Source organism: Carlito syrichta, unplaced genomic scaffold (genome assembly GCF_000164805.1).
Source record: "Carlito syrichta isolate Samal-C Ts95f unplaced genomic scaffold, Tarsius_syrichta-2.0.1 Scaffold73074, whole genome shotgun sequence".
Taxonomy (NCBI): domain Eukaryota; kingdom Metazoa; phylum Chordata; class Mammalia; order Primates; family Tarsiidae; genus Carlito; species Carlito syrichta.
Window position 1 is genome coordinate 192,978 of NW_007017170.1, and position 12,788 is coordinate 205,765.

Here is a 12,788-nt window from a genome sequence, read left to right on the forward strand (position 1 = left end):
GGTAACTTGCATTTATTTCAGCTACAGTTAAATGGTCACGTTTCATGAAATCTGTAAGAACTTCATCCATTGTGTGTGCCACATACAGTTGAGGTATGCTACCAGGATTCAGTGGAGACCTAAATGTGACTTTCTCAAATTGATATGGAGGTTTCTTGAAGGATTGTGTATACTGGCTACTTTAGAAATCACTTATAGGTCCTAAGGTGTTTGAGGAGAAGAAATGAAGATTCAGGTCCCAGCTTTGCTTTTGCTGGTTAAAACTTTAGAGCATCATCGGTATCCTTTAAAGTCTGCTTTCTCCTGAGATTCTCACATGGCATCTAGATCCAAATCTATATTTTTCCTGTTTGGGAACCTAGGATATTACTGTCACCAGAGGAAAACAATCTTATTATGGAATTCTAGTTTCTGATAGTAGAAAATGACACTACTTAAATTTCATGCTTTGTGATGGTTAGAGAGTAAGAGTCATTAGATAGTACTGAGGGAACCCAGAAATGGTATTTACATAGATCTTATTTTTTATTTGGGCAGCCTAAATGTCTCAGCTACTTGCCTTTATGTGTGTTATTTCATTCTTTATTTTGTTTGTTTGTTTTTTGAATTGGGAGGTCTCTCCCAGGGTGGAGTACAGTGGCATGATACTGCTCACCACATCCTGGACCTCCAGGGCTCAGGAGATTCTTCTGTCTGATCCTCCCCAGTAGCAGGCATGTACCACCATGCCTGGCTTATTTATTTATTTATCCTGGCTTGTTTGTTTGTTTGTTTATAGAGATGAGGTCTTGCTATCCAGGCTGGTTTCAGACTCTTGAGCTCAAACAGTTCTCCCATCTTGGCCTCTCCAAGTGTTGGGATTACAGATGTGAGCCACTGTGCCTAGCCATTTTCATCTTTCTTTTTCTTTTCTTTTTTTGAATTGGAGTCTCACTCTGTCGCTCAGGCTAGAATGCAGTGGCACACTCACGGCCACCCCAGCATTGATCTGCTGGGCTCCGGTGATCCTTTCGCCTCAGCCTTCCAAGTAGCCAAAACTTCAGGAGCCTGCTACCATGCCTGGGTAATTTTTTATTTATTGTAGAGGCAAGGTCTCGCCAAGTTGCCGGGGCTGGTCTCAAACCCTCGGACTCAGGCAGTCCACTCACCTCAGCCTCCCAAAGTGCTGGGATTATAGGCTGAGCCACCAAGCCCAGCCTCATTTTCTTCTTTCCTGATGTCATGTTCATTTATGTAATGTATTTGTCTGTTTTTTTTTTCTCTTCCTGTAATTTCTCTCTATTCTTGTGTTTTTGTTGTTGCTTGTTTTTGTCTTTTTATTTTATTATTACTATTTTGGGGCTGAGATTTCACTCTGTCACCCAGGCTGGAGTGCAGTGACACAACCATGATTCACTGCAGCCTTGACCTCCTGGGCTCAGGCAATCCTTCTGCCTCAGCTGCCCAAGTAGCTGGAACTACAGGTGTGCACCATCATATCCAGGCAATTTTATGGATTATTTTGTAAAGACGGAGTCTTGCTATGTTGCCCAGGTTAGGCTCGAACTCCTGGACTCAATTTGCCCTCCCGCCTCAGCCTCCCAAAGTGCTAGGATTGCAAGCATGAGTCACCATGCCCAGCTGTTTTTTCTTTTATTTCTTATTTTTTTAGATGGGAAAATATCGTTTATTTAGAAAGTAGATTAGAGAGTGAGAGAAGGAAGAAATTCACCTCCCCAAGATAGGGGAGGGGGTCATAGCTTAGGGAAACAAAAGCATGGCCCAGCCATAGCTCAAAGAGCACATGGCCAGAATAGAGCTTAAGAAAAGCAATGACCTGATTTTTTTCTTTTTTCTTTTTTTTTTTTTTTTTTTTGAGTTGGAGTCTCACTTTGTCATCCAGGCTAGAGTGCAGTGGCACGTTCACAGCCACCGCAGCCTCAACCTGCTGGGCTCAAGAGATCCTTCCACCTCAGCCTTCCAAGTAGCTGGAACTGCAGGCACACGCCACCATATCCGGTTAATTTTTTTATTTATTGTAGAGATGAGGTCTCACCTAGCTGCCCAGGCTGGTCTTGAACCCATGAGCTCAGGTAATCCTCTCACCTCGGCCTCCTAAAGTACTGGGATTATAGACATGAACCTCTGTGCCCAGCCCTAAAAAATGCTTAATGATGAGAATGCAACTTCCTAGAAAGAGCAATCCGTTTAGAAATACTTACTTTAGCTGGGCTCAGTGGCTCAGCCTGTAATCCCACGCTTTGGGAGGCTGAGGTGAGTGGATTGCCTGAGCCCACGGGTTCAAGACCTACCTGGGCAACTTGGCGAGACCTCTTCTTTACATTAAATCAAAAAATTAACCGGGCGTGGTAGCGCGCGCCTGTAGTTCCAGCTACTTGGAAGGCTGAGGCGGAAGGATCGCCGGAGCCCAGCAGGTTGAGGCAGCAGTGGCTGGGAGCGGCCACTGCACTCCAGTCTGGACGATAGAGTGAGACTCCAACTCAAAAATAAATAAATAAATAAAAATAAAATACTTTTAGAAATGTGTCTGTATTCTTTGCTATATAAAATATTTGAAAATTTTCGTAAACATCGTTTTGAGTAGACTGGCAGATTATTATTATTTTTTTTTGAATTGGAGTCTCACTCTGTCGCCCAGACTGGAGTGCAGTGGCCGCTCCCGGCCACCGCAGCTTCGACCTGCTGGGCTCCGGCGATTCTTCCGCCTCAGCCTTCCCAGTAGCTGGAATTACAGGCATGCACTACCACGCCCGACTGATTTTTTGATTTATTGTAGAGATGAGGTCTCGCTGCCCAGGTGGGTCTCAAACCCACGGGCTCAGGCAATCCACTCAACCTCAGCCTCCCAAAGGCGCAGATTTACAGGCTGAGCCACCGAGCCCGGCTAGATTTTTTTAAAGGAAAAATAAAAGAAATCCATTTATTTGGAATCATACCGTAATTTGGGAAGAATACTAAGTGAATTCAGCTGTGAGTTTGCTTGCATTTGTTTTGAGTTCTCAATGAGGACTATAAACTATACCAGTATTGGAACTGTGATTGAGTTTAGTTATTCCCCACCCCAATAGATGAACCACTTTTGCAAATTTGTACAAAAGCCCAAAAAAGTACTGCCTAAGAAAATACTGCACTAACTGAGAAATATACAAGAATTAAAATTACTCTTGGCCGGGCATGGTGGCTCAGCCTGTAATTCCAGCACTTTGGGAGGCCAAGGCGAGAAGATTGCCTGAGCCTGGGATTCGAGACCAGCCTGGGCAACTTGGTGAGACCTCGTCACTACAATTAATCATAAAAACTAGCTGGGCGTGGTAGCGTGTGTCTGTATTTCCAGCTATTTGGAAGGCTGAAGCGGAAGGATCACCTAAGCCCAGCAGGTTGAAGCTGCGGTGGCCCTGAGCCTCCAACTCAAAAAATAAAATAAAATAAAATAAAATTACTCTTTGTGGTATGAAAGAATGCTTGACCTTGGTTTTTTCCCAGTAAAGAGTTGTTATTTTAAGGAGATAATTCTTTCAAGAACAGCACGCGTTCTGTCAGATAGAAAATAGTATGCTGTTCAGGTGTCTTTTTATCCTTCTGGATGGGATATATTCTTAGCTGTAATTCATAAGCAAAACAAACTCAGGTTTATTAACATTGGTAAAAAACTGATTTAAAAAAAAACAGAGGCACAAGTCAAGTAGTGACTCAAATAATTCTGTATAAAATTAGGGGTTATTTTTTGAATTATTGACCCTGCCCAGGCCATGTTAGCACTGACTTTTTTTATTGTTATTTTGGCAGATCCAGGTAGATGAAGTCAGAAACCTGGTATATTTTGAAGGCACTAAAGACTCCCCCTTAGAGCATCACCTATACGTGGTCAGTTATGTAAATCCTGGAGAGGTGACAAGGCTGACCGATCGTGGCTATTCCCATTCTTGCTGCATCAGCCAGGTATTAAATCCCTGTTTGAAAAGGTTTCTTGTCATATAAATTCTCTCTGCTCATGTAATACTCCTTTTGAACGATGTAAAATATGGTGAAATTGGCCTGCAGAAACCTAATTCTCACAGGAAAATCTTTAAAAAGTTTAACCTTAACTTCAGCTTACTCAAACCCATATTATATTCTTGTATTACTCTGCATTAATGCAGTGTAACAGCAGATAGCCTTGTTTACTCTTCCCTGAGGAAAAACACCATTGTTTCTCCTTCCTTTAGTATTGTGACTTCTTTATAAGTAAGTATAGTAACCAGAAGAATCCACACTGTGTGTCCCTCTACAAGCTGTCAAGTCCTGAAGATGACCCAGCGTGCAAAACAAAGGAATTTTGGGCCACCATTTTGGATTCCGCAGGTACTCTTTTTTTCCCCTGATCCTAACCTTAAATAGAGTGAGTATGTTATTGCACTCAACCTGTGTTATATGTTCACACTTCCTGAACAGTCTTCCCATCTTTCACCGTTGCCTGTCCCCTCTTCTATCACCTGCTGAACAAGGTGGGTTACCTCTCACTTTAAGCAGGAGCAGGTCTGGAAAACCTTTTTGAAAGTAAGATTAAGGCAAGGCACAATGTTTTAAGCCTATTATCCCAGCACTTTGGGAAGCAGAGATGAGAGGATTGCCTGAGCCCACGGGTTTGAAAATAACCTGGGCACCTTGACAGGACTTCATCTCGACAATAAATCAAAAAATTAGCCGGGCGTGGTAGCATGTGCCTACAGTTCTGGCTACTTGGAAGGCTGAGGCAGAAGGATCACCTGAGCCTAGTAGACCGACGCTGGGGTGACTGCGAGTGTACCACTGCACTCCAGCCTGGGCAATGGAGTGAGATGCCAACTCTTAAAAAAAAAAAAATGCAAGTAAGATTAAAATAATCAAGATATCAGCTAGGAAGCTATTTATTCACACATTTGGATGGTTTCTCAGGTGTGCAAATGAACTTGAAGATAACGTATTCTGGACTAGTAAGATCCGTTGAGCAGGGAAGCTACAGCGTTAGAGAATAACCAGCCAGTAGCTTTCTTAACTTGGGAAGCTCTTGCCACAGCCGTCTTAGTAAAAGAAAACTTGTTGTCTATGGAAGTGAGAGGAACACCATGAATTATATATTTTTAAAATGTTTAATTTCTTAAAGGACCAATTTTATGTATCTTCCCATCCACTTAATCCCCAGAACATTTTTCTGTTAAGTATTTTCACTAGTTAGTAATATCTGCTATGGTATTAAGAAATTAGTGCAGAACCAAAGGATATGGGTATGTTTTAATGTCCACAAGCAGAATTAGTAATGTGATGATATCTGCTTAGATGATAACATTATCCACTGTACACAAACACTTAGGAGAGCCTGTATAGCTTTGATGAATCAAAGACTGATGATGACTTAATTTTTCCTGGGTTCTGATTAGGCTTATTCTCTTGTGATCAGAAACAAATGTGTATTGAGCACCTGCTGTGAACAAGTTAATGTGACTAATGTACTTCCTGTTTATACCTTCCCTGCCTCCCGGTGTTTGATTTATATGCCTATTTCTAATCAGGTATATGGTTTAACCATCAATAAGTTACACTAAACTGAGCATAAAATATTTTTATAGTTCTGCACATAGACATCTCCTAGGCCAAGGATTATTCAGAGTATTATATGTCTGCTTCTGAAATAGATAATTTGATGTGTGTTAGTTTTTTTATTTTTTTTAAGGTGAATATTTTGCTTATCATCTGAAAGTGAGATGGTCACTTATTTTTGTGTGAGGGGTCTGGTTTAAATGTATCTTTTGGCCAGGCTCAGTGACTCAGCCTGTAATCCCAGCACTTTGGGAGGCCAAGGTGACTGGATTGCCTGAGCCCGCGGGTTCGAGACCCGCCTGGGCAACTTGATGAGACCTCATCTCTACAATAAATCAAAAATTAGCTGGGTGTGGTAGCACGCGCCTGTAGTTCCAGCTACTTGGAAGGCTGAGGCGGAAGGATCGCCGGAGCCCAGCAGGTCAAGGCTGCAGTGGCCGGGATGGCCACTGCACTCCAGACTGGGTGACAGAGTGAGACTACAACTCAAAAAAAAAAAAAGTATTTTTCCTTGCTCTCAGATTATAGAGCTCTTATAAGAATTCTTTTATTAAACTCTATATGTTACCTACTCACAGGTCCTCTTCCTGACTATACCCCTCCTGAAATTTTCTCTTTTGAAAGTACTACTGGATTTACATTATATGGGATGCTGTACAAGCCTCATAATCTACAACCTGGAAAGAAATACCCTACTGTGCTGTTCATATATGGTGGTCCTCAGGTGGGCATGTTTATATACAGACATACATGCATATATATGTTAGGTGATTTGTTTTTTAAATGTCTAGTCAGTTGTTTAAACTTTTGAGCATTGTTGTGCCTCTACTGTTATTGACTCTGGCTTATGCTTTTGTTGTTGTTCTTTTAGAGACAGGATCTTGTTCTGTTGCCCAGAAGTGCAGTGGCATGATCACAGCTCACTGTAGCTTCCAACTCCCAAGTTCAAGCTATCCCTCTCCATCAGCCTCCTGAGTAACTGGGACTGCAGGCATGTGCCACCATGCCCAACTTAAAAAAAAATTTTTTTTTATAGAGACAAGGTGTCACTATGTTGCCTAGGCTGGTCATAAATTCCTAGGCTCAAGCTGTTCTCCCACCTCAGCTTCCAACAGTGCTTATGCTTTAATTATCCAGTTTACGAATTCAGGAAACAGGGTTTTGTTAGATGGTTACATCAGTAAAGTCAGTTCCTTCATTTACAGTGAAGACTATAATTCTCATGGGGAGTGGAGTATTCATGTCCATTTTATGTAGGTAAATATGTTGCTTTCTTGTAGAGAATCTTGTTTGGGAAATTAAATAAGTAGGCAGGGTGCCATGGGTCATGTCTGTAATCCCATCATTTTTGGAAGGCTAAGGCAGGAGGATCAGTTGAGGTCAGGAATTTGAGACCAGCCTGAGCAACGTAGGGGAAACCTGTCTCTACAAAAAGTTTTTTAAATAGCTGGGCATGATTTCCCCTCTTCATTGTAAATCTGTATCTCTCAAGCAAGCTAGAATTCTTTTATTATCTAGTTAAGGCAACTGCTGTACTACTACTGTTCAGCACCATAAGTAGTTTATACCTTGATTTTTTTTTTTCTGGATTAAATATTTGCAGATGACTATTAAGTAAATGCTTTTGGCTATCAGAGTAAAGCATTTTGGATTGGTGAATTGGATAACTGACAATTTTTAAAAATTGTTTATTCTTGATTGTATGTCTTACATTGAGCCTTTGAAGAAATTAGATACAATTACAGTTTTCATCTATGGCCATACCAACCTGAATGTGCCCTGTCTTGTCTAATTAGTTTTTGTAATGCAGCTCTTAGATGTAGTAATATCCTTTATAGTAACACCCAGTTATTTAGTATCTGGAAATATACCTAGATGTCAAGTTGTACAAATAATAAAATAATTGCAAAGGCATAAAAACTCTATATACTTTGCCATCAAGTTTGTTTTGCAAACAAACAAAACATGATTCACATTTGTATTATACTCATGTACTCAAATCATGAAAAAGTTAAATTAGACTTCTGCTAAAAACTTGAAGTCAAACCTTTGTAAACCTAAAAAATGACAACACAAAGCAATTCAAGAGAAAAATTGTAGGATATTCTCAGAAGCTTTATATATTTGTTAAATTATTTTGATAATAAGGCTCAGTAGAAAGGATATTTCTTCTTCCTAATGAAAAAATGATATGGGCAGGGTGCTCTGGCTCATGCTTGTAATCTCAACACTTTGGGAGGCAAAGGCGAGAGGATTGCTTGAATCCAGGAATTCAAGACCAACCTGGGCAGCTTGGCGAGACCTTATCTCTACAATGAATCAAAAAATTAACCGGGCATGGTGAAACATGCCTCTAGTTCCAGCTACTTGGTAGGCAAAGGCAGAAGGATTGACTGAGCCCAACAGGTCGAGGCTGCAGTAGCTGTGAGTGTGTCACTGTACTCCAGGCTGGGTGGCAGAATGAGATTCTGACTCAAAAAAAAAAAGATATGGTATATGAGATATGTGAAAAATGCTATGGAAATTAGATTTTTTAAGACTTAAAGGACTCCTTATATTAGTAATTAAGTTTAAAAAGCTTAAGCTACTTGAGATGTTCACTGTACTAGTCATTAGAGAAATTCAAATCAAAACTGCAATGAGATACCAGTTTATACCCGTTAGGATAGGATGGCTGTTCTCAAAAAGAGGAAAATAGTAAATGTTGTATAGGATTTGGAGAAATTGGAACCCTGGTCCATTGCTGGTAGGAATATAAGATGATTCAACTGTTGTGGAGAACAGTATGACAGTTATGCAGGATGCTAAAAAAATTATCATATGATATCACCCAACAGTTCCACTTCTGGAATTCAGAAGCACTGAGTGCAGGGATAGGATTAGATATTTTATAGCCATATCCACAGCAGCACTGCTCACAGTAATCAAAGGTAGAAGCAGCCCAATTGTCCTTCAGCAAATGAGCGAATAAACATGATGTGGTACATGCATGCAGTGGAATATTATTCAACCCTAAAAAAGAGGACATTTTCACACATGCTACATACAACATGGATGAACCCTGAGGACATAATGCTAAGTGAAATATGCCAGTCACAGATATTATTCCACTTGTATGAGGTAATTGTAATAAGAAAATTCATGGAGACAGAAGGTAAAACAGCAGTTGTCAGATTCAAGGGAGGAAGTATAGGGAGTTATTAGTGGGCATGGAACTTCTGTTTGGAAGATGAGAAAGTTCTGGAAATGGATAATGGTGATGGTTAGACAATAGTATGAATATATTTAATGTCTTTCAAGGTACACTTAAAATAATTGAAATGGTAAATTTTATTATATGTACATTTTACTATGATTTTTAAAGTCTTGGCTGGGCTCAGTGGCTCACTCAGCCTATAATCCCAGCACTTTGGGAGGCTGAGGCGAGTGGATTGCCTGAGCCCGCAGGTTCAAGACCAGCCCAGGCAATTTGGCGAGACCTCATCTCTAACAATAAATCAAAAATTAGCCAAGTATAGTAGTGCATGCCTGTAGTTCCGGCTACTTGGAAGGCTGAGGCAGAAGGATTGCCAGAGCCCAGTAGGCTGAGTCTGTGGTGGCCGAGAGCGTGCCACTGCACTCCAGCCTGGGTGACAGAGTGAGACTCCAACTCAAAAAAAATAAAATAAAGTCTTAGCCAATTCAGTTAAAATAAAATGAATTGTTTGGAGTACTTTATGAATACAGCTATACATTTTTGCACTTAAAGAAACGATCATATTTGAAAATGTTCCGTTAAAATAGTAGGTTTTCCCACTACTAGTCAGAAACAACACCAGAAGGGTGTGGGGTGGGGAGTGGATCTTATTTATCCTTGTTATTATCATTTCAATGACAGATTTCTTCAGGGTGGCAGTAATCAGTTTAATAACTTTTTCTATGGGGTAGATTAATTCACTTATATATAATATCTAAGTTAGAATTTTAAAGCCTATAGTTGTTAATAATTGCCCTGAACTTTGAGTGTAAAGTTAAGTAAGAAGCAACATAAACATGAAAAGATTTAAGCTAATTTAAAAATAAGTACATTTTAAAGGCAAAATAATATTAAAAATTTAAACTTTATATTTTTTGCAATGTCCTGCCTCTCTTACGCTTTTATATGTTCAATCATAGGATACATTTCACTGAAGTTTAATTTCTTCCTCAGGTGCAGTTAGTGAATAATCGGTTTAAAGGAGTCAAGTATTTTCGCTTGAATACCCTAGCCTCTCTGGGTTATGTGGTTGTGGTGATAGACAACAGGGGATCCTGTCACCGAGGGCTTAAATTTGAAGGCGCCTTTAAATATAAAATGGTGTGTGCTCATAAAAACACTTACATTCTCTGGTGCATTTTTGGTGTGAAACCCTGGGGAGGGAGTTGGGGGAAGGGGTTATGAGTGAGTGAGTGGATTGAGAGAGAGAGAGAGAGAGAGAGAGAGAGAGAGAGAGAGAGAGAGAGTGTATGTGTGTGTATGTGCGTATGCATGTGTGTGTTGGAGTTGGGAGGGAAGATTCAACTTGACATACAGTAGGCCAGCTCATGTCTATCTGTATGTAACTGTGAGGAGCTGTGGTAGAACCATTCTTACACAGAAATACCCTCTTTCTATTTGGTATGCCCACCTCAGCCAGAAGGTATAGCACTGTTTAGCTTTCAGCATCCTGTGCACTAGGAGTAATTGAGGCATAATTGAGATTTGTTCTGTCCTCTGTGAAGAGGGAATCCAACTGGTTAGTGCCTTCCTTGTGACAAGCCTCTTTCTCTCTACAGGAAGCTTAAATGCTACCTTTTAGTGATGCCCCATGGCCTTTCTGCTGCTTTGGGAAATGATGAGAATCCGATGTTCCTTTTGCACAGTAAGGCAGTTACTGTGCTTGCCAGTGTATTGGACATGCTGAGTAAGACATGGGCATTTTCTCCCACAGCCAGTTCTTTGACCTTATGTTGTATTCTCATGTAAGTTTTTTGTTTTTATTTTTTGTTTTTTGCTCAGTGAATTGAAATTGTGTGCACTGGCAGGCCTAGTAATATAGTCAGGGTGGTGGTGGTAGGAATGAGGACTTCAAAGATAAAGAATGTGTTCAGTTCTTAGAGCTGTTATGATGGGGAGATAGAAAGACAGGCCCTTAGGAGTGATCCCCTCTGCTTTACTGCACTAAGTAGTAAAAAAGAAAAGTAAAAATTAATCAGTCACTGATTTCTTTTTTTTGTCTTTGGGTATAGAAAGGCTTGTTACAAGGAAGATGCTGACCTCTTAGCAGACAACAGAACAAATGGAAGTGGAAAATAAGTAGCATAATAGCAAGGGACAGTTTGGGTAACAATTTTAAAAAAATCAATTACCAAGGGGTAACTAAGCTCCAGGACAGGTTAGCAACAGAAACTGTAGCCTCCTATCTCTACATAGAGTTTTAAAAACATTTTGGGGGCCAGGCACGATGACTCATGCCTGTAATCCCAGCACTTTGGGAGGCTAAGGCGAGAGAATTGCCTGAGTCCAGGGTTCAAGACCAGCTGGGCAACTTGGTGAGACTTTGTCTCTATAATAAACCAAAAAATTAGCTGTGTGTGGCAGCTCATACTTATAGTTCCAGCTACTTGGAAGGCTGAGGCAGAAGGATCACCCGAGCCCAGCAGGTCCAGGCTGTGGTAGCTGTGAGCATGCCTCTGCGCTCTAGTCTGAGTGACAGGGTGACTCTGACTCACAAACAATAATAATAATTTGGGGGGCCAACAGTTGAATGAATTCTAATATTAAAAACCTATAGATTTTTTAGTAAAAACATCAGCTTTAAAAGCACTCTTATAATAAGACTTTCATTCATCAGAGTCAGTGAAATGTTCTCCCTTTTTTGACAGGGTCAAATAGAAATTGATGATCAGGTGGAAGGACTCCAATATCTAGCTTCTCGATATGATTTCATTGACTTAGATCGTGTGGGCATCCATGGCTGGTCCTATGGAGGATACCTCTCCCTCATGGCATTAATGCAGAGGTCAGATATCTTCAGGGTACGTGACTTCTTATCCTACTTATTTTTGCAGTAAGGGTAGAATTTTCGAGGATATGTGAAAATGCTTATTTTCTGAAGATTTATAGAGTTGGCAATATTGTAGATGTTTGGGTTTGTGTGTTTAAGGGCCATGGGAAACATATCTCCATCTCAAGTGGTTTATTTCTATATATGTATGTTTGTGTATGTATATATAGGTATATATATTTTAAACGCTTGTCAATTTGTTGACCCGTTATCAACTATTTATAGACATATGTCAATATTTATGGGAGGTGGTTATGATTAATAAAACACACTGTATTACATTGCAATTACTTGTTTAATTGTTGGACTGCAAGCTCTAAAGGCAGGAACCTTTTTGCCCTGTATACCACTGTAAAAAAAAAAAAAAAAATACAGTCAAGCACAATGTTTGGCACATAGTAAACCTGTGTTGAAAGAATTGAATTATTAAATATATAAATGCTTAAAACCCTGTAAAATTATTTTATTTTTAAGAAAAAAAAATATGACTGCGCAGTGGCTCACACCTATAATCCCAGCACTTTGGGAGGCCAAGGCAAGAGGATTGCTTGATCCCAGGAGTTCAAGATCAGCCTAAGTAACATAGTGAGACCCTGTTTCTACAGAAATAAAAAAGTTAGCCAGATGTGGTGGCATGCACATGTAGTCCCAACTACTCAGGAGGCTGAGGTAGAAGGATCGCCTGAGCCTGGAATGTCGAGTCTGCAGTGAGCAGTAATCATGCCACTATAGTCCAGCCTGAGCAAAAGAGTTGGACCCCAATTAAAAAAAAAAATAGAGTTCTTTTTTCGTGCATGTATATTTGGATAATCTTTATAACTACAAGTAAAATCTGAAAACTGTCATAATATTATTAAGCTTACAGCTGTCAAGAAAATAATTTGAATATTTAAATATGAAACTGCGTAAGAGCTTCAACATTAGGCATTTTTAGCACATAAATATATTTCATTCATTGTTTTAAATTCTGTACTGCCAACAGAGGCTAAAAAAACAGAAGTGGCTGGGCTCGGTGGCTCAGCCTGTAATCCCAGCACTTTGGGAGACCGAGGTGAATGGATTACCTGAGCCCCCGGGTTCGAGACCCACCCGGGCAACTTGGCGAGACCTCATCTCTACAATAAATAAAAAATTAGCCAGGCATGGTAGCGTGCGCCTGTAGTTCCA

General features: G+C 40.2%; 1 protein-coding gene across 3 annotated transcripts in view; it reads left to right on the forward strand.

The window, feature by feature from the left end:
• DPP8 (dipeptidyl peptidase 8) overlaps positions 1–12,788 on the forward strand; it is a 62,670-nt gene that overhangs the window by 39,964 nt on the left and 9,918 nt on the right. Inside the window, exons 13-17 of one of the 3 annotated variants that reach the window (XM_008053122.2) lie at positions 3,787–3,939; positions 4,206–4,341; positions 6,135–6,280; positions 9,746–9,892; positions 11,440–11,592. In XM_008053122.2, coding sequence (XP_008051313.1) covers positions 3,787–3,939; positions 4,206–4,341; positions 6,135–6,280; positions 9,746–9,892; positions 11,440–11,592 — 735 coding nt within the window. Of the gene's footprint in view, positions 1–3,786; positions 3,940–4,205; positions 4,342–6,134; positions 6,281–9,745; positions 9,893–10,350; positions 10,660–11,439; positions 11,593–12,788 lie in introns of those variants that run through there. The other 2 variants (XM_008053130.2, XM_021709777.1) reach the window with 2 other exon arrangements.